The sequence below is a fragment of the Pholis gunnellus genome, assembly GCF_910591455.1.
Source record: "Pholis gunnellus genome assembly, chromosome: 11".
In the NCBI taxonomy this organism is placed as follows: Eukaryota; Metazoa; Chordata; class Actinopteri; order Perciformes; family Pholidae; genus Pholis; species Pholis gunnellus.
In genome coordinates this window covers 24,842,023-24,863,311 of record NC_136538.1, presented here as the reverse complement: position 1 = coordinate 24,863,311, position 21,289 = coordinate 24,842,023, and the positions used below count along the sequence as shown (strand labels likewise).

At 44.1% G+C, this 21,289-nt stretch overlaps 2 protein-coding genes across 2 annotated transcripts; one reads left to right on the top strand and one right to left on the bottom strand.

Moving 5' to 3' along the window:
* Positions 1-28: 28 nt before the first annotated feature.
* Positions 29-2,019, bottom strand: cst7 (cystatin f). Its single transcript, XM_079168838.1, has 4 exons — positions 1,867-2,019; positions 1,054-1,232; positions 698-832; positions 29-438 (listed from the first exon to the last, which is right to left on the bottom strand). Exons 1-4 carry the CDS (start codon positions 1,910-1,912, stop codon positions 358-360), a joined length of 441 nt encoding a protein of 146 aa, XP_079024964.1. The 5' UTR covers positions 1,913-2,019; the 3' UTR covers positions 29-357.
* Positions 2,020-3,005: 986 nt separating this feature from the next.
* LOC306702972 (uncharacterized protein) lies at positions 3,006-20,183 on the top strand. The gene is made up of 14 exons (XM_079168752.1): positions 3,006-3,340; positions 3,548-3,576; positions 6,020-6,139; positions 7,172-7,285; positions 9,469-9,663; positions 9,986-10,114; positions 10,675-10,788; positions 11,423-11,501; positions 11,656-11,884; positions 12,048-13,851; positions 13,944-14,117; positions 14,589-14,762; positions 19,010-19,056; positions 19,195-20,183. Exons 2-14 carry the CDS (start codon positions 3,569-3,571, stop codon positions 19,797-19,799), a joined length of 3,792 nt encoding a protein of 1,263 aa, XP_079024878.1. The 5' UTR covers positions 3,006-3,340; positions 3,548-3,568; the 3' UTR covers positions 19,800-20,183.
* Positions 20,184-21,289: the final 1,106 nt, after the last annotated feature.

Here is a 21,289-nt window from a genome sequence, read left to right as displayed (position 1 = left end):
ATGACGTCTGTGGTATCTCTCCTCAAAAACATTCATCTGTAAATCATTACTGTTTACATGCTGATTCACCGCGTTAACGTTTCTGTCATAATTATATAAACTCATTAAAATGTTGATCTGATGCATAGTTTGTGTGTTTTGGCTGCTGTTCGTCTGTCTGACCAGCAGGTGGCGTCACCTCAACACACACACAGATTACAGACGGTCAGTGAATATAGAAACTTTATTCTGTGTGAAGGTCTGACAGACGAGGGGGGGGGCAGACAGGTGAGGATGATGAGGTCACAGGTGAGGATGATGATGAGGTCACAGGTGAGGATGATGATAAATGATGAAGGTCTGAGGCGGCTGGTGGTTTCAGGGTTTACAGTGGAACAGCAGAGTCCTGGTCTGGTTCTGCCAGGGGACCACCCAGACCTCAGTGTGACACTGAAACGTCTGGAAGAACAGGAAGTTTCACAATAAAAGCCTTTAAATACAAATCCTGTAAAGGGTTAGTTTCTCTCTGAGTTGCTCTCAGAGCCAGTCTGGTAACGATAGCGGCTTCAGTTCTATATTCTGAACGGATTTGAATTCTTCGAGTGTCTGAAGTCCACAGTGGGTCGCTCTGGTCTGTTTCTACTGTGGAGAAGAAACTCACACTAGAGGAAGTGTTCTTCTCAGATGTTCCTGCACATTTCTAAAACAACAGGCTCACCTGGTGCAGACGACCGGCCGGCTGGAAGTCACAGCGGGACAGGTTGTTGTTGTTGTTGTTGTTGTCGTCGTCTCGTTTACGGCAGACGGTTCTGGAGATCTCTAGATCTACGAGGTACCGGATCCCCTTAACAATCTGAAACACACGAGTACAGTACAAGTACCTCAACGTTGTACTGCAGTACAGTTAATGTTGTAGTACTGAGCAGACAAAACTTAAAACTTCAGTTTCCATAAAACAGAGAATTTATTACAATCCGGTGACGATTCAAAGTACTTCATGACATCACCGGTACTCTGCGTTTAAAGGCAACTAAAGGTGTTGACCTTTGACCCCCCCACAGACCTGCGTCCTACCTGCCGCTGTGCTCTGTGGACGGCCGAGGGTCTGAAGAGGAAGGCGTCGTTTGATTGGTTGTTGAAGAAGTGGGCGGCGCTGAGGACGACCTGCCGGAGGCCGAGGTCCTTCCTGCTGATGTTGACCGGAGCCCCGGGCACGGAGCGGCCATGATGGCTGCCCGCCGCCAGCATCAGCTCTGGAAGGGAAATACACACACACACATATATGTATACACACATATATACATATATACACATCTATATATATATACATATAGCAAGGCCCGGATCGGGTTTATAATGTACGGTGCACCTTTAATACCGGCTCAGACCGCTTTACAGCCTCCAGGCTCTATGTGAGGGTACAGGAGGCAGAGAATGACTGACTGAGACATTACAACATGAGTCACAACAATTAACACTTCATCACGGTACTAAAACACAGGAAGTCCGGAATGTCTAATAAGTAAAAAAACAAAAACAAAGGTGTTCTTGGCTTTCTCTGCTGTAATCCTTTTTCTTTACGTACACACACACACACACACACACACACACACACACACACACACACACACACACACACACACACACACACACACACACACACACATGAATTGATGATAAACGTTGAGATTCTTTGAGTCACTTCCTGTTGATCTGAAATGAAGTGACCTGACTTCACGCTTCAGGTTTTTCTCTTTCACTTCTCTTGTGTGACTTCAGACACTGAATCTGAATTCTACTCCGTCTGCAGTGAAACATCCTCATCAACAGTTTGTCTCCAGACATTAAAACATGTAAATAAAACGAAGGAAACAGGAAGTCTTTTACCCAGAACAGCGAGCAGAGAGACGAGCAGCAGCGTCTTCAGTCCCATGATGCACTCTGATTGTGTCTCTGTGAGGCGGCGACACTCTGACCACAGATCAGCAGCAACAAACCGTCGCGTTTGTTTCTTCACACTCTTCTTACAGCTGCAGGCTTCCTCTGTGTGATGTCACTTCCTGTCAGTAGAGGCTGAGCTCGAACCTCACAGGAAGTCTCTGTTTCCCAGCATGCATTGCAGCTCAGCTCTGACACAGCTGTCAGCGATCAGCGCTCAGGTGTGTGACCAGAAACCTGATAAACTGACTCAGGATCGGTTTCATGGAGCTGGTACATCATCACCCAGTGATCAAAGACTCCATGAGGCAGGTCAGTGATCTGACCTCACATCAGTGGGTTTAAGTCCTGTTGAACATTAATGTGGAGAATACTGACATTCATTCATTCATTCATTAGTAAAGTTCTCTGCATCCTTAAGAGTCTGTGAGCTTGTTTGACCAAATGTGCAGCTTCAACAAAAGCTCGAAGCAGCTTGAGAAATATTCATGAAATACAATCTATTGGTTCCATCTTCAGGGACACGAAGGTCCATTTTATTTGTGTCCCTCAGCAAAACCAGCAGCTAGGTTTAGACGACTAAACCGACCGTTGGGTAACAACATGGTAACAGGGACATGTTACACTTAAGGCACAATGACGCCACACAGTCAGGAAGCAGATCGAAATCTTTTATTTATTTCACCGCTCACGCTGGTGTCGGCGCTCTGCCGCCGTGGGTTCCAGCTCTGAGCGATCCTCTGTCAGCTTTCTCGCTCTCAGCGTCGCTCGGCCCGCCTGTGTGTCAGTCTCCGTCCCCACTGATGGTTTAAAAGGGGACAGATACCATCACTAATTGTCCCCAGCTGAGGCTGATTAGTCCTCTCCCCGGCCCCGTTCCCTGAACCACTCCCTCCCCACTCTGTCCCCTCTGCAGGTGAGCCCAGCCACGCCCACACCTCTACAAAAACACCTCAAAGGAACAGACAGATGTATAGATATGTGACTAGATAGATACTTCATGTATCCCCGGGGGAGATTGACACGTCACATTTCCAGCTCTGGAGGTGAATTCATGTCCTCTTTTAAAGCCGATCACAGTGTTTGCGTGTTGATGTCGTCAGTGAGGAGGAGCTTCATGTTCTCAGCTGTGTTCCAGTGTGGAAGATGCTGTGGGTTCAACTTGAACACGTATCATATAAAGTCCTATAAACATGACACAGCTGATCTTTGAACTGAGTGCTGCAGGTTCACACTGCTTTATTAAAGTGTTGGAGTGTGACAGCAGCCTGAAGACACGGAGGACTGATGAAGAAGAAGAAGAGGAGTTAATCCTGATGGAGCTCATCGTCCCACTCACATCAACACAAAACTCTAGTTCCACACAGACCTGGTCCAGACAGCAGAGAGCTGCAGAGTGTTGAAGTTCAGGAGCAGAAAGTGAGTAAGTGGAACTTGAGTTGATGACAAACGAGCTGCTCTTTGTTGGTTCATGTGTTGACCTCCTGTCTTTGAGAATGAGTCCACAGCACAAAGTTGATGTGACAACAGATACTTGAAACTACAGCTGGCTGTCTTTAAAGTCTACATGCAGAAACAGATGAAATGAGACTGAAGACTAATGATGAACCCGTCTGTCTGTCTTCATCAGGTGCTGCAGCTCATCAGCAACATGAAAAGGTATCACACTCAACACTTCTCATTACATTTGATCCTGTTTGACCTTCAACACATTCATTCTTACTAACTTGATGTTGACTGTTTCTCTGCTCGTTCACTTGAACATTGACTCATAATAAAGCTCTAAATCTATGAAACAGATACAGTCCTTAGATTGAGTTCTGATGCTGGACTAAAGTCTGGACTCTGATACTTCAGGTGTTTTATGAAGCTCATATTTCATGTTTATTGAGGCCTCTGTTGGTCAAAGTGCTCTCATAGACCAAAGGAGCATTTCTACTGTTAATTATTAACAGGAACAGCACAAACACATACATAACTATCTTCACAGGCTAACAGCAGATTTAAATAGATGAGTTTTAAGTGACGGAGAATGTCTGATGTGCTGGAGGAGAGAGTTCCAGAGAGGGGGGGGCAGCAATGGAGAAGACCCTGTCCCCCCAGGTCTGATGCTTGGACAGACTGGGAGTGTCTGTGTGGTGGTGGTGGATCTGAGGTGGGAGTGTGTAGATGCAGGAGGTCTTAAGGTATGAAGAGGTTTAGGGTTGTGAAGGGCTTTGTATGTGATGAGGAGAACCTTGAACTGGATTCTTTGCTGTATGGGGAACCAGTGGAGGTCTTGAAGGACTGGGGGGTTACCTCTGCCTCTACTCAGCCCTTGGATGCTGTTTATTATTCTGCTCTTAGGTTTATTACTGCTGGTGTTTATAGCTCTCATCTCTACTTCCTGTATGAACAGTTGGTAGGACTTCCCTGCAGAGAGAAGTAATACACATTAGTATTAGTTTGTCTGTAAAGCCCTCATTGGTGAACCAGTTTACATCACAATGAATCTGGATCAGAACTTTGGATCTAATCTAACAGGCTCCAATGATTAAGGTCCCATGAACAACTTCTGCTCTTGGAAAGTCAGCTTTCCAGTCAGTGCTCCCATGTCATGGAAAGACCTCCAACACACCTTGAGGATCAGTACTCGTCCAACCTGTTCAGAGCCACGATCATGGGCCACTGTGGGTCAGTGTGTACTGGTTCTAGCTGATTTTATTGTCCTTAATTACTCAATGATCACTAGAAGGGACAGAAGTTTAGAGACTAGTCGCAGAGGTCTGGAGACTAGTTGCAGAGACCTGTTTCTCTGCTCCTTCACTTGAACATTGACTCATAATAATCCCATAAATCCATAAAACAGGTTCAGTCGTCAGATTAAATTGTGAGACTGAACTTCAGTTCAGACTTCGATCCTTCACTGATTGTAGAACAATAACTAATAATGATGAGTTCTTATGAGTCGTTGTTTCTGGTGTTGCTGTGTTGATACATTGAGGTTCATCACTTAGATTTCTATGTTATCTGCAGTCAGAGTTTTTCTTCACATTGAATCCAACAGAAACAAATTGGAGCATCAGTGAGTGTGAAGAGGATCAGCTGAGGGTTTCATGTCACAATAATATGAGCTGTGTGAAGAGTTTATTTATTGCTGTTCTATGTTTACTGTCAATGACATCATGTGTCTGTTTTACTGACTGAACATTTTAAATAAAGTTGTTGATTGAAATGCTGACTGGAGCTCTTTAGACAAACTGTGAGATGATCTCAGGTTCAACATGACACATGTCATGCTGTATCCATGGCAACGACTGAAGTCCTGGTGTTCACCCTGTGGACCCAGCAGTGTGACGCTGTTATTAACAGAGAGCACTTGAACACATCACAGAGTGACAGGAGGAGGGCTCAGTGTTCAGGTCCAGAGGGTGGAGCTTTATGTTTCTACCTCAGCTGCTGAGCTCCCCCTGGTGGTCAGTGAGGTTTACACTCAGTCAACACACTTCATGTTCAGCTGGATTCATTCACACTCATTACTTTGTTCACCTTGTTTTACACATGAACAGCTTCAATCATTCACTCACACTTCACACATTGTTCAAGCAAACATTCATTCATTCATCTCTTCCAATGTTCTGACTTCATCTTTCTACAATCAGCTGTTTCTCTTCTTTCAATCACTGTAAACTGAATATTTTGGGGTTTTGAACTGTTTCAAGACGACATCTTGAGCTCTGAGGAATCCTCATGGATCATTGTTGTTCTGTTTATACTTGTACATTAAAGTGTTGATCTACAATAATAGAATAGTGTGTTGTAGATGTGCATCTCTGTGTCTGGCATTAGCTTCTTGGTGCAGCGTGAACCTCGTTGATTAAACGTCATCAGTTCAAATCCCAGCTGTGCTAGAAGATGCTACGTGTCACATAATTACAGCTTCTTTATTCATAATCTTCACACTCACACACTCACACACATTCTCATGAGGAAAGATATTTCTAATGAAACGTTGCTGTATTGATGCTTTTCTTGTTGAGAGCTGCTAGTTCTTCCAACAGCTGCTGAGACTGAAGACTAAAAACTGAATGACCTTCCCTGCTGGTCTTCCTCTGTGTGCCAGGATCCATCAGAGACCAGAGTCCCCTGGACCTGAACCTGAACCCAGCTGTGTGTCCCCTGAGACTAACCAGTCACACCAACATGGCATCGGTTTTAAAGGAGGACAAGTCTCTTCTGCAGAGTAAGTATAAACTACATTGAACATGTACCTGACAGCTTCCCAGTAGAACTGCTCTTCTACTGCTGATATGAAAGTACTCTGTGAAGAACAGTGGACAGCTGATGGTCCTGCTGTTTGTCCTGCTTTCTGAAAAGTAACGAGAAGAAGTAAAACCAGAACTACATCAGTGATCAGTCACTTCCTGGATGAAACAGGAAGTGGTTTATTACCTAATATGTGTCCAGACTACAACCAGGACCGTGTGTTTGAGTTCAGACGACCAATGAGGGACAGAGTTCATTACAGTCCACAGTGATCTACAATCAGAGCAGTCAGACTGAACCAGAACTTCAGGTACATGTCACGAGAACATGAAAGTACATCCTTCTCAAATAAACAAGTGAAAGTGTGTTAGAGAGCTCCGTTTATATAAGTTAAAGACATGAGATGTACGTCAGGTGTGTGGAGGTGTCGTGTGACAGATGGCTCTCAGATGGTGGTGGAAGATGTTCAGTGACTCTGCTGTCCTGACTTCAGTACTTCATTCCACCACTGTGGGACCAGAACAGAACACAGTGATGATGGAGATGAGAGACCACAGGGTCCTCTGAGGGACAGGGCGGCCAAACGTCCAGAGGTAGAGGAGGAGTGTAGGGTTTGACCGTGGCTCCTAAGGAGGAAGGACCAGTTCCTTCACTTCCCTGTAGACCAGCACCAGAGTCTGGAGCTGATGTGAGCTGAGGCTGGGAGCCAGTTTAGAGAAGCCGTGTAGGAGAACATGGATGTTAGTTTATCAGACAGGAGTGGACCAAACCACATACATGATGATGTGACAGGTCAACAGTCTGAAGTCTTCAGACGTCTGACTAACAACACACTGGTTCAAAAACAGCTGCACCAAATACAACAAGTATCCCATGTTGACTACACATCAGCAAGACGTGTTTCAAAGACAGACTTTAATAGAAATGAAATAACTTTAAACGTCCAATAAAACCAGAAAAGCAGAGAAATGAAGGTTGTATGTTCAGTAAATGTCAGTGTTTCTATCAGTTCACAGCAGCAGAGAGAAAAGTCTCCTGAACCCAGCTGTGTGTCCATGAAGAGTGATCGGTCTAAAGGTCGTCTGATTGACTTCAAAGATGGACGCCGTTCTTATGACCCAGAGTAAGTAATTAAAACCTAATGAAACAATGAGCTAGCTCATAGTACATCCTTCTCAAATAAACAAGTGAAAGTGTGTTAGAGAGCTACGTTTATATAAATGTATATATATCAGTGGTGGCTGGTCAATAGGGGGCCATGGGGCCTGGTCCCACCTTGAGCCCCCCCCCCCCCCCAAAAAAGAAGGAAAAAAAATCCTGTGCTTTTATTTTGAAGGGGATTTTGTGTGCAGCCTGTCTGCTCGTCATCTTCGCTTGTGTGCACGTCTCAGAACGTGCAGCTGGTGGGTTGGGCCCCACCGAGGCGGGTCTATGAAGCAGTTTAGCCAATTACTGATTAAAGATATAAATGAGTGACGTACAATTTAGCCAATCAGCGTCTTCAAATAGACACTAGCTGCACGTTCTCGTCAGGAGAAGTCTCTACAGGCGAGCGCGAGCACTGCTCCTCCAAGACCCGTCTGAGAGGAGAAGTTTGAGGAGAAGCTTCAGTTAAAGATCTGATCCCAGATCAGCCTGAGCTCACAATCAGACAGCAGACTAGCGGGAAAGAGAAGCAGAACATGAAGCTTCTCTACTAGCTGCACCAGACAGGTTTGACTAGCTGGATGATGTCATGCTAACAACTTATTTATCTTTAAAACAACGAGGACACATCCAGCACGGACAGGTAGGGAGTGAGGGAGGAGGAGGTAAGGAGACATGAGAACACCAGGGTAGGGAGTGAGGGAGGAGGAGGTAAGGAGACACATGAGAACTCTGTCAAGCTACATATTAGACAAAGTGAACATCTTTTCTTCTACATAGTTTCATCAACTTGGTCATGGAGGCGTCAACATTTAGAGATGATAAATTAACAGTGAAAACTCATCATAGCTTATATATATATATGTGTGTGTGTGTGTGTGTGTGTGTGTGTGTGTGTGTGTGTGTGTGTGTGTGTGTGTGTATGTATGTATGTATGTGTATATATATATATATATATATGTATGTGTGTGTTTTATATTATACTGAACATTATTTAAGCAATAAGGTACTCGAGGCAGTACTGTATCATCAATAATGTACTGCTCAAGGGTCAGGCACCTTATTGCTTTTATAATACGATCGCCTGCGACATTCTAAATAGTAAGTCAATAGTAAGCTGCCTTTCAGCACAAAATAGTTGTAGCCACCAAACGTTGTGTATCTCATTTCAGTAGCCGAGAGAAAATAGTCCCGTATGTGTGTCTGTTGACAGCATTGGGATCTTCACGTGTGTTAGCCTCGCTAGATCTCGCACCATCTCATTCATTCACATTGCTCATTTGATAAAAGTTCCCATTAAAATAACAGAAATGACGGCTGTTGTTAACGTTGGTTTGGATATCTCCATTAATTGTGCGTCGGTGGAAACGTGTCTCGTGTCCCTTCGTCTCTGATGACATCGCTTCAGACCACTGTTGCTCTCTTTGCCGGTGGCTCGGTGTTGAAGTGCTTCTCCAGCGAGGATATTACTCCAACGCTGTCTGTCATTGAGATGTTGTGCCCGGTAGCTTTGAAGGGAGCTTTGGGATTCATGTCCACTCACTGACATGATTCCTCGTGCTTCCAACCAGCATTAGAGAGAGTTTGCACCAAGGTGCTGCGCAGGCAGTGATTGGTGTAGATTGTTGTGCCGGTCGCACAAAATCTACCAGTTATTTTGAGTGCGCACTGATATGGAACGCTCAGGTAAATGTAAACAGGTGCACAGTACATTATGGCTACAGTACACCCTGTGACTCACTCTCAACCAATCAGAATGCTTGATTTCATCTACCCGTAATATATATATATATATATATATATATATGGTATGTAGTTACAGAAATGTGTGATGACTGCATCAATGTGTGGTTATTTCTGGGCAGATAACAGAAGTCTCTGTTTGAGAGAACCGTTCATTCAGTATCGTTCAGCCAGCGGAGCAACCAGGCCGTCTCCACCACACTCCATGGTGTCTTTGTTCAAGACAAGGATTCCCGCTCACTCATTGGTTGTCCCGCTTCCTATGTTTGGAGTGACTGCTCCACCGTAGCAGCGGGTGGGATGGGAATCTGGCATCGGGATGTTCCAGAAGTTCAGAAGCTCTTGCAGACACACATGACTCTTCTCCATGACTCAGCATCTTTCATTCACTGACTCTGTTTCTACATATGTGACCAGGACCCATCAGAGACCACACTGTCCTGGACCTGGACCAGGACCTGGACCTGGAACTAAACCGAAACCTCGCCCTAAACCAAAACTTAAACCTAAACCTGAACCTGGACCTGAACCCAGCTGTGTGTCCATGAAGAGTGACCGGTCTATGGGTCAACCTGTAGTCTTCAAAGATGGACGCCACTCTGTTGATCAAAGGTGAGGATTTAAAAAATGATAATGAAAACAAAGTGATGATGATGATGATGATGATGAGGTCAGAAGGACACTCTTTTACACCACATGGTTCCTCTCTTCATCCTGATTGGACAGCATTACTCTTCAACCATCATGGTGACCTCACTGCATCACTTCCTGTCTTTGCTGCACTGAATACAGCTTCAACATTCATGACAACATTGAAACATTTCTACATGAAACGTTGATTTCATACTAAATGTCTCCTAAAACTACCAGAATACAAATACACTGAGTACAGTAGGTTTATTACATCACTGAATGTATCTGGTGTTTCTATCAGGAGGAAGCTGGAACATCCTGGACCTGATCCTGAACCTGAACCTGAACCCAGCTGTGTGTCCATGAAGAGTGACCGGTCTATGAATCGTCCTATTATGTTCAAAGATGGACGCCACTCTGTTGATCAAAGGTGAGGACTTCAAACTGATGATGAAAACAAAGTGATGATGATGGTGATGATGGTGATGATGATGATGATGATGATGGTGAAGATGTGTTTCTATCAGACTCTCTGTTGTGAGATCTCCAGGTTTTAAACCTTTACTGACTCAGATGAAGTTCTCTGAGCACCAACACTCTTCTTCATTGAAACACGTTCACACTGGGAGCTGCCCAGTACAACCAGTGTGACACTGAGACGCTCCACTGGAGCAGCTGGAGGTTCTGGGTGCCTTGCTCCAGGGCACTTCAGCAGTGTACAGTGAGGGAGGGAGGGCTCCATGGAGGGCTTGGTGACTAAACCAAACTGACTGGTGAAGAAAACAGTGAGCTGGAAGACTGAGCTGTTGATTCTCAGTGGGATCAGCAGGACTAGTGAACCTTTACCACTACAGGGACTCATCTGATCCACATCCACATATCACTTCATGGACCTTTACCTTGTGTTGGTCTCTGTGTGGACAGACACAATGTGAGCTGATTCTTCATGATTGAATGATGATGATGATGTAATGTCAGTGTTTCTATCAGTTCACAGCAGCAGAGAGAAAAGTCTCCTGAACCCAGCTGTGTGTCCATGAAGAGTGATCGGTCTAAAGGTCGTCTCATTAACTTCAAAGATGGACGCCGTTCTTATGACCCAGAGTAAGTTCTTAAAACAGATGAAACAGATGAATAACTGTTACACAGATATAAATGTGGTCGTCTATCATTTATAGTCTTTGATCTGTCATTATGATCTCATTATGATCATGACAATTAACTACTTGTTGTAGTTTTACATCAGACAGGAAGTAGCATTCTGGATATAATCCTAACTCTAGTTGCAGAGGTCTGGAGACTAGAAAGACTCGGAGGAGGAAGTCTCCCCAATGGTGCTGTGAACAAAACCAAACACAGACCCTTTGTTTCAGTGATGTGACAGATCAACAGTATTAAGTCTTGGTACATCTGACTAACAACACAATGGTAGAATAGAAACTACACCAAGTATGAAAAAGTATCTCATCAGATGTGATTCTAGTTGTTTCTAGTTGTAGTTGTATCTAGAGGTGGAAGGTATAGAAGGTATATAAAGTAAACCGGAATTAATTTGACGATATCATTTTTGCCAATAAAATAACTTTTACTGTCCAATAAAAGCAGAGATAAGAATCTGTTTAGCATCTGGTTTTCATTGTGATCAATCATGACAGAACACAACATCTTTAACTGATTGTTGTATTTGTGTTAATGGTACAAACACAATGTGAGCTGATTGTTCATGATTCCTCCACAGAGAGGACCAGGAGAGCTCAGAGGTTCCCAGAGGTCAGTCTGCCCAGCAGCATCAAACACACCTGGACTCCATATTTATGGTCTGTACATGTACAACGACTTTAAATCTATTCTGTTCACAATCATCTCCATGCTGCACTTTGTAGACCAGTGGATTGTCAGTCTGTCCAACATGGATCTGATGTTTGGTTCCATGGTTTTAGTTTGTGTCATTCAGAGAATATTCTGTTCCAGCTGCTGGAGGAGAACATCGTCACTTTTGTGAAGAAGGAGCTGAAGAAGATCCAGAAGGTTGTGAGTTCAGATTACCCAGAATGCTTAGAGAGTCAGAGGGAGGATGAGGAGATGTTGGACGGTGAGGATGAAGAGCGGAGGAGGAGCAGCAGAGAGGCATTTGTGAAGATCACACTGCACTTCCTGAGGAGAATGAAGCAGGAGGAGCTGGCTGACTGTCTGCAGAGCAGTAAGAGGATTTCTCTAAAGATTTAACATGCTGGATAAATGGGACGTTGACTAAAGTCTCAAGAGATGGACCAACATGTATTCATAGACTCATTCTTTGAGGAAATGACATGTTGAAATCTATTCTTTGACTCATTGATCTTCTTTGTTGTGTGTTCATTCAGGACTTCTTGCTGCAGTTTGTCAGCGTGAACTCAAATCTAACCTGAAGAAGAAGTTCCAGTGTGTGTTTGAGGGGATCGCTAAAGCAGGAAACCCAACCCTTCTGAACCAGATCTACACAGAGCTCTACATCACAGAGGGAGGGACTGCAGAGGTCAATGAGGAACATGAGGTCAGACACATTGAAACAGCATCCAGGAAACCACACAGACCAGAAACAACCATCAGACAAGAAGACCTCTTTAAAGCTTCACCTGGAAGAGAGGAACCAATCAGAACAGTGATGACAAAGGGAGTGGCTGGCATTGGGAAAACAGTCTTAACACAGAAGTTCACTCTGGACTGGGCTGAAGACAAAGACCACCAGGACATACTGTTCACATTTCCATTCACTTTCAGAGAGCTGAATGTGCTGAAAGAGAAGAAGTTCAGCTTGGTGGAACTTGTTCATCACTTCTTCAGTGAAACCAAAGAAGCAGGAATCTGCAGGTTTGAAGAGTTCCTGGTTCTGTTCATCTTTGACGGTCTGGATGAGTGTCGACTTCCTCTGGACTTCCACAACAATGAGGTCCTGACTGATGTTACAGAGTCCACCTCAGTGGATGTGCTGCTGACAAACCTCTTCAGGGGGAAACTGCTTCCCTCTGCTCGCCTCTGGATAACCACACGACCTGCAGCAGCCAATCAGATCCCTCCTGAGTGTGTCGACATGGTGACAGAGGTCAGAGGGTTCACTGACCCACAGAAGGAGGAGTACTTCAGGAAGAGATTCAGAGAGGAGGAGCAGGCCAGCAGGATCATCTCCCACATCAAGACCTCACGAAGTCTCCACATCATGTGCCACATCCCAGTCTTCTGCTGGATCACTGCTGGAGTTCTGGAGGATGTGTTGAAGACCAGAGAGGGAGGAGAGCTGCCCAAGACCCTGACTGAGATGTACATCCACTTCCTGGTGGTTCAGTCCAAACTGAAGAAGGTCAAGTATGATGGAGGAGCTGAGACAGATCCACACTGGAGTCCAGAGAGCAGGAAGATGACTGAGTCTCTGGGAAAACTGGCTTTTGATCAGCTGCAGAAAGGCAACCTGATCTTCTATGAATCCGACCTGACAGAGTGTGGCATCGACATCAGAGCAGCCTCAGTGTACTCAGGAGTGTTCACACAGATCTTTAGAGAGGAGAGAGGACTGTACCAGAACACTGTGTTCTGCTTCGTCCATCTGAGTGTTCAGGAGTTTCTGGCTGCTCTTCATGTCCATCTGACCTTCATCAACTCTGGAGTCAATCTGCTGTCAGAAGAACAAACAACCTCCCGGTTGTCTAAAGTCTTTAGAGACAAACCTGAACCAAAACGTCTCTACCAGAGTGCTGTGGACAAGGCCTTACAGAGTCCAAATGGACACCTGGACTTGTTCCTCCGCTTCCTCCTCGGTCTTTCACTGCAGACCAATCAGACTCTCCTACGAGGTCTGCTGACACAGACAGGAAGTAGCTCACAGACCAATCAGAGAACAGTCCAGTACATCAAGAAGAAGATCAGTGAGAATGTGTCTCCAGAGAAAAGCATCAATCTGTTCCACTGTCTGAATGAACTGAATGCTGGTTCTCTAGTGAAGGAGATCCAACAGTCCCTGAGTTCAGGAAGTCTCTCCACAGATAAACTGTCTCCTGCTCAGTGGTCAGCTCTGGTCTTCATCTTACTGTCATCAGAAAAAGATCTGGACGTGTTTGACCTGAAGAAATACTCTGCTTCAGAGGAGGCTCTTCTGAGGCTGCTGCCAGTGGTCAAAGCCTCCAACAAAGCTCTGTAAGTACAGAGAGTTAGATTCATACATTATAACTTAAATACTTTATCTTTTCTACTTATTGTATATATTTTCTTCATCATTGTCTCTTCAGACTGAGTGACTGTAACCTCTCAGAGAGAAGCTGTGAAGCTCTGTCCTCAGTTCTCAGCTCCCAGTCCTCTAGTCTGAGAGAGATGGACCTGAGTAACAACAACCTGCATGATTCAGGAGTTAAGCTGCTGTCTGCTGGACTGGAGAGTCCACACTGTGAACTGGAAACTCTCAGGTCAGGATTCAATTAATCTCCTTATTTATATTAATGGATAAACTTGTAACCTTCGTAAGATTGTCTCTGCTTTCATGACTTCAATCAAATATTTAATTTGAATATATTTTGAATATATCTCTGAAAATTGCTCCTGTAGCTGTGCCTACGGTAGGATAGCATCTGAATTGTGAGTCGCTTTGGATAAAAGCGTCAGCTAAATGACTGTAATGTAATGTAATATTTCTATCAACATATCTAATATTGTTTTCTCACTCTGCTTTTATAACTTGAAATGTCAGAGAGTTATCAGTAATGTTCAGAGTGAGATTGTTGATAGACTATAATGGGTGTTTGGTTGTGACTAGAAAACAATCAGTAATAATGTTAATGTAACCCCACAGTAGCAGACAGTATCTCAGTACTGCAGTAACCTCCCAGCCCTCACAGTTCCTCACATTATGAGACGTGTGTTGTTTTGTGTGTTTGCAGCCTGTCAGGCTGTCTGATCACAGAGGAAGGCTGTGCTTCTCTGGCCTCAGCTCTGAGCTCCAACCCCTCCCATCTGAGAGAGCTGGACCTGAGCTACAATCATCCAGGAGACTCAGGAGTGAAGCTGCTGTCTGCTGGACTGAAGGATCCACACTGGAGACTGGAAACTCTCAGGTATGAAGAGGCCTGCTGCAGCCACAGACAATCAGTCTGATGGAGGAGGTAGAGCTGGAGACTTTTCTCTGTTACACTGTCAGCCTGGTTAATATGACCCTGACACACCAAGCTGACCTCAAACTACCAGAGACTCATCAAACTGTTTGTGTCCCACATCAGACCATCAATACAGACAGAAGTAGTCAGGGAACAGTAGCCAGGATGAGCCCAAACAGGGAGGGAATGAAAACCGTTGTCTTGTTTTAACATTAGAAAATAGGACAGTGGTGTATCCTGACACGTTGGGTTGAAATGCGTCAACGTCTTCATGCTGCAGGTTTGTGGGCTCATATCAAACAATAGTTGATGTGTTGATCCTTGTGTGTGTGTGTTGCCCTTTAGTCCAGACTTTATTGTGAAAAGACAAACTGACAAAGAAACAATCTGTTTAACCGTCTTGATGAATCATCACAATAGGAATGTCTTTCTGTTTTAAAGGAGTTCAGCTTTACCTGGTTGTGGTTTGTTCTGCACTGAGAGCCAGTTCTCTGGCTGATAAGAGTCGACTTGTTGAAACTACAGGTGACAGTCGGCCACAGACGCTCAGTGAAGAACCAACAGCTGATTGTGGACATGGTGTGTCAGAGCCCAAAGAGGTTTATTGAGGACTGGACCAAAGTTCTAGGGGGACACAGGCAGTGCTCTGTGGCTGCAGACGGACTTGAACTGTAATATTTTCACCCCCAGATTACAGATCATAGAAACCATTGTTCACTGTTGCTAGGAGACGGGATGTGAACAGCTTTGTACATCCAACCATCCCCCCCGACCTCCTCCATCAGAGGGTTTGTGTCGCTGTAGTGGTTTCAGGATACTTTCTCCTTTACTTCTGAGAGACAACAGTCATTATTACACAAACACAAGAGGTCGCTTGTCAGGACCAGAACATCAACAATCAATACTTCTATATTGATGAAGGATCAGCTGACTCTGTGTGATGGTGAAGAGTCGTGTGGTGGTGATGAACCCACAGAGAACTGTCTCCATCTCTGCAGCTCTACAGAGCTTTTTAGCCTCTTTTAGCTCCTAGTTTTGGTTCTGCAGCACATTTCCTGTTTGGTTGAGTCTCAGTGTTTCCAGCAGCAGCTGTTTTCATCCAACAAGCTGTGATGAAGCCACTGTTCACTACCTGCTCAGCAGCAAACAGCAGACAGACTCAGTCAGAGACTAGCTGGTGAACATAGAGGAACATTTAGCAGCTAAAGAGACAGATGTTACCCTCAGGAGGTGGTGGAGACCAAACACAGAGCGGTTAGAGAGCTGAACTTTGCACCAACAGAGACTTTGTAGCTGAAGATCACTGCGTCACCAGTTTGGTTAGCGTTAGCATTAGCACTACGTCACAGGGATCTGTAGCATATATACAGACGGTGATAATTTAACCCTTTGTTGTACGATATCGTTTGTTTTTGATCGATCGTAATGTTTTCTATCTGGTTGTAACTCATATGATGGTGGACGTTCGGTAAATGGTGATAGTTTAAGAGGTTTAATCGTTTGTTGATGGTATAATAAGTACATTCTGGTTCACTCTGGTCACTAATAGTGCTGAAGTGAAGTATAATATATTCTCTGGTGTTAAGTTATGGCAGCAGTGAACATTAGCTGTATGTGCTTTTAAATATTTCATGTTTAGATGATAGAATGTGGCTCTGGTGCTTTATTACTCAAACCGTCATGAATGCTTTGCCTGTTTACATTCATTTGTATATTGAATATGGGGTTTGTTTTGACTACACTAAAAGCTTCGTGATTGAACAAACTACTCTGCTGAACCTACCAAAATAAAAGCAGGAAAAGGAAAAGTTCTTTGTTCATTGAGTGAATCCAGTTAGAATCCTTCGGGTAGACTCATCGATCCTCCTCAAGTGGGGAAAGTGCACATGTTGAAGAACATAACTGGACACTGATCCATGTTTACATTGTAGAGACCAATAACAGTGTTTAAAGTCTGGTACTGCTAGACCCCCATTCACCACTGGCACTCAGAGTTTCTCCAGATAAACTTAGATATGCTCCTCTGCAGGTCTTTAACAAAGACACTTGGGATGTCATGAGGTATGATTTTCAAGGGATACAACATTCTTGGGAGTATAGTTATTATATATTCAGAGTATGTTTGAAAAGCTCTACCTCTGCATTATGCAGAACATGAAGCAGGAGGACGACCATGAGGCCCAGTCATGGAGCCTTCACAACACTTTGACCAACACTTGTCCACTATTTCTGGTTCTTCAGAGCAGATGAAGGTTTTTACAGACATGGAGACTTTTGGAAGAAAACCTTGAACTAGACCAGTAAATTAATAATGAAGTAAAGATTGGATGTTCTACTAGTTTATTCCAAATCTGAGACGTTGACATGTTAATGTTTATTCATTTCTTGAACACAGAATCATTTCATTAAATGAACATCATCACTGAGAGGATTTGATTCCTTCGCTGAGGAGAAATTGTAGCTGCAGGTGGAAAGAATGACTCCAGTTGGAGCTGCGGGGACTGCATTACCCAGAGTTCTATGCGGCATGACGTCAATAGAGAGTGCTCCGGCTTCCGTAGTAGCGGCGTGGAGCCACAGCTGCGGCCGCAGATGTCCCGGAACCGAGCGGGTTTCCAGAAGCAGGAAGCGGACATCCGTCTCGCGAGAGAGGACTGAATGTTAGTGAGGAGAGGACCGGGTCCTTCTCCTGAAGTGTGACGTAAGGATGGAGTCTTGCTCTTCTTAGCCGAGGTGCTAGCGTCAGTGAATGCATCATGCGTCATCTTCCGGCTCGAGATGAGACATGATGAGCGTGGATATGGTGAGCAGCGTGAATCTCCAGAAGCGTTGATGTGGAGAAGTCATCTGCTGAGCTGTTTGTAGTTCCACATCATCAGTTGTTGGTGAATAGGCCGCGTTTTGACCCTCAGAGGCAGAAGGTTGTTGGTTCACATGTGGCTTGAAGTTAATGTGAGAGCGACGTCTCTCCACCTCCTTCATAAAGTCCTCTGCATCCTTTTCTTCTCCACACTTGATGTGAAGAACAGAGGGATAGAGAAGCGAGTCGTCCATGTTCATGTCCACAAGTTTCCTTTTGATGTGTTCAAAGTCTCTGCACTGTAGTCGGGGTACAAGTGGATCCTGGTGTTGATGATGAGGAGCTCGCCCTTTTGTCTGGAGAGGTGAAGAGTTTGAACTTTCTCCTGAAACTCAGGAATCTGACCAGGATTGGCCTTGGACCAGTTGAGCTTGTGTTGTGGTTTCTCTGTGTGGGGCTGAGTGAGCTCTCTCCATTACCGGGGGATTAGGAAAGTGTTCCTGACCCAAGAGGTGTAGGATCAGCTGCTGCACAAACCCAATGACATCCCGGCCTTCTGCCTTTTCTGGAGCTTTAACGAGACCAATGTTGGAGCGTCTGCTGTAATTCTCCATTGAGTCCGCCTTCTGTTTCAGCTCTTTTCTTTTTCAATGTGACTGAAGCAGGTTTTTAAGTCCTCAATGTCGTCTTCATGCAGCTGACTCTTTGTTGTACTGCAGTAGTTTGGTGTTTACCTCTTATATTATCATATATAATAGATAATAATGAATATCAGCGCCGTGTTCATGGTTCAGTGGAAGCATCAAGCCGTGATATGAAGTCTGGTTCACACTGGCTGATTGCGTCCATGAGCGACTGAAGGGAGACTTGACTTTGGTCGCCATACTTTGGGTTCAGATGTCAGAGATTTCACAGGTGATCAGCTACTTGTTCACTAGTTTAAAGGTCGTACATCCGTTGGTTTGAACTCTTAGAGGTTCTATTAACAAAGTGACTCAGCCCATGAAGTGAGACTCACGCACGTGAGACCACGACCCGGAACCGACACAACTACTTTATAAGCTGATAATATGTCACATGTTGTGTTTACAGCTTGTTTTCACTGAACCACAAGTGGACAAAGAAATCAATTGATGCAGGTTTAAACATGTGATTCACTGACTGACTGGTGGAGGAAACTGAGTGTGAAATGGATGATTGTCAATATAATACTGATAATAATAGATCATGAACAAGTGAACATCATGAGCTGTCGTCATGGGCCAATCAGAAGAAGCTCCAGTGAAGTCAAAGAGTATGAGCTGATGAATAATAAGTGCTCCATGTGAACATGAATAACAAAGCTCTGTGTGTGAGAGCGATGTAATGTCCATGTTTCATGCTGCTCTGACCCCCCTCCTCCTTTCAGGGTGGAGCCTGCTGGAGTCCGATGGTTCAGACCAGGTCTGAGGAAGTGTGAGTGTGCTTTGAGTTTGATTCATGAAAACAAAGCATCTTCAGACTGTGACATCACTCATTCACATGATGATGTCATCATCAAACAGATGATAGATTAATAACTGCAGCTGTGTTGTGTCTTGTTCTCTCCATCAGATTCCTGTGAACTCACACTCGACACAAACACAGTGAACAGAAAACTCAAACTGTCTGACAACAACAGGAAGGTGACACATGTGGAGGAGGTTCAGTCATATCCTGATCATCCAGACAGGTTTGACTCCTGGCCTCAGCTGCTGTGTAGAACTGGTCTGACTGGTCGCTGTTACTGGGAGGTCGAGTGGAGAGGAGGAGTTGATATATCAGTGAGTTACAGAGGAATCAGGAGGAAAGGAGGCAGTGATGACTGTTGGTTTGGAATGAATGATCAGTCCTGGAGTCTGTTGTGCTCTGGTGTTAGTGGTTACTCTGTCCATCACAATAAGACAAGAACACCCATCACCTCCTCCTCCTCCTCCTCCTCCTCCTCCTCCTCCTCCTCCTCCTCCTCCTCCTCCTCCTCCTCCTCCTCCTCCTCCTCTCATAGAGTAGCAGTGTATGTGGACTGTCCTGCTGGCTCTCTGTCCTTCTACAGAGTCTCCTCTGACACACTGATCCACCTCCACACCTTCAACACCACATTCACTGAACCTCTTTATCCTGGCTTTGGGGTCTGGTCCTGGTTCAGTCCTGGTTCCTCAGTGTCTCTGTGTTCTCTGTAGGGAGAGTCTCCTCCTGCTGGAGAAACGTTCTCTCTGCTGACCAGATAGTTCAGTGTGTACAGGATCACACACAGCTGATGATAGTGAGGAGAATGTGGGTAGGAGTTTATCCTCAGGGTGGTGTTTGTAGTCTTCTCTTTCCAGTATGCTAGAGGTTGATGAAACAATACTCTGAACAGAGTGATGGAACTTCAACAAGCTTCCTCTCCTTCTTGAAGGTCGTTCATCTTATGTGTCCAAACAGAACATCATGTGTTCCTTGTCCCCGGAGAGAGCAAGTCTCACTCTATTACAACCCTCTCTTCTCTCTGAATGAACAGAGATGTGTTATTAGCAATACTATACATGAAGAGCAATAAAAAAGTCTCCTTATTTGAACCTCAACGTGTCCATGAGTCTTTTCTTCTTCTACTAACAATAGAAACACAAACTTCATGACACTTTGAATGTGTTCATGTTGTTTAAAGAGATTCTTCATTTTTATGAAAACACATTTATTTGAGAAAACAAATTAAAATGAAAAATAACTTAAAGTGTTGAGAGTAGATATAATGTTAAAATAGATAAATGTGATATTTTACTTCATCACATGTAAATAAATCTTTAATCAAAGTCCTTTAAATGAGCTTTACGAGAGCTTTCAACCGCATCTCATGAGCTTCTTCACTGGAGAGTTTATTTTAAAGTGGTTTGAAGTAGTTTACATTTAAACTATTTAAATATATGTTTGTGTTCATGTGTTGTCTCACAGTTCACATGTGAACATGTGAGGGACTTTTCACATGTGACATGTTTTACATTTGATGCTTTTAAAAGAAAAGAACAAAAAGAAAAAGTAGTTCACAAGAAGAAGATCAAATATCAAAGATCAGTGTTCAGATTACAGAACAATAGATTATAGACTTAAAACATATAAAAGTGATGTAAGTAATCAACAACAGAGTTCCTTCACATTTTAACTTGATCTCATGGAACTTGATTTTTAATGTTATTCTATTATATTTCATGTAAAAACGTATTTTGTTTCATATTGTTTCAAACATTTTGTCTCTTTAGTGTTTGATTTGTAAACTTGTAAAGGGCATTTCTTTATTCCACAAAATAAAAACGTTGATATGAGACGTTTCCTACAGCACCTGAAGGCACCACAAGAGCCCGCCCCCGAGGAGCTGTGATTGGTGGAGAGCTGGTGTCGTCAGAGGAGCAGGAAACAAGAAGCAGAGAACCAGGAGGACAGACTTTAAATAAACCAGCAGAGATTCAATCATCAAACCATCGAGTGTTTGAGTCCTTGATGAACCCTTACCGTAAGGATGCTGACTTAGCCCAAGAGAATTACCCACAAAGCATTGCAACGTGACGTTAAACACGAGGTAACCAGTGGACGCATGGAGACGTAACAACAAGGTAACCAAAGAGGCTCAGTGTTCAGCCTGGAGTATTACATTTACACAGAAACATGAAGGGTTAAAGATGGAACATTACAACAT

Bases quoted from the DNA above. Each gene is read 5' to 3' on its own strand.
- cst7 (XM_079168838.1), bottom strand. From the start codon at position 1,912: ATGGGACTGAAGACGCTGCTGCTCGTCTCTCTGCTCGCTGTTCTGG. The intron at 833-1,053 runs GTAGGACGCAGG...CGTGTGTTTCAG, and splicing joins TCCACAGAGCACAGCGGCAG to ATTGTTAAGGGGATCCGGTA. The intron at 439-697 runs GTGAGCCTGTTG...CTGTTCTTCCAG, and splicing joins CGGCCGGTCGTCTGCACCAG to ACGTTTCAGTGTCACACTGA.
- LOC306702972 (XM_079168752.1), top strand. The intron at 10,789-11,422 runs GTAAGTTCTTAA...ATTCCTCCACAG, and splicing joins CGCCGTTCTTATGACCCAGA to AGAGGACCAGGAGAGCTCAG. The intron at 19,057-19,194 runs GTGAGTGTGCTT...TCTCTCCATCAG, and splicing joins CAGACCAGGTCTGAGGAAGT to ATTCCTGTGAACTCACACTC.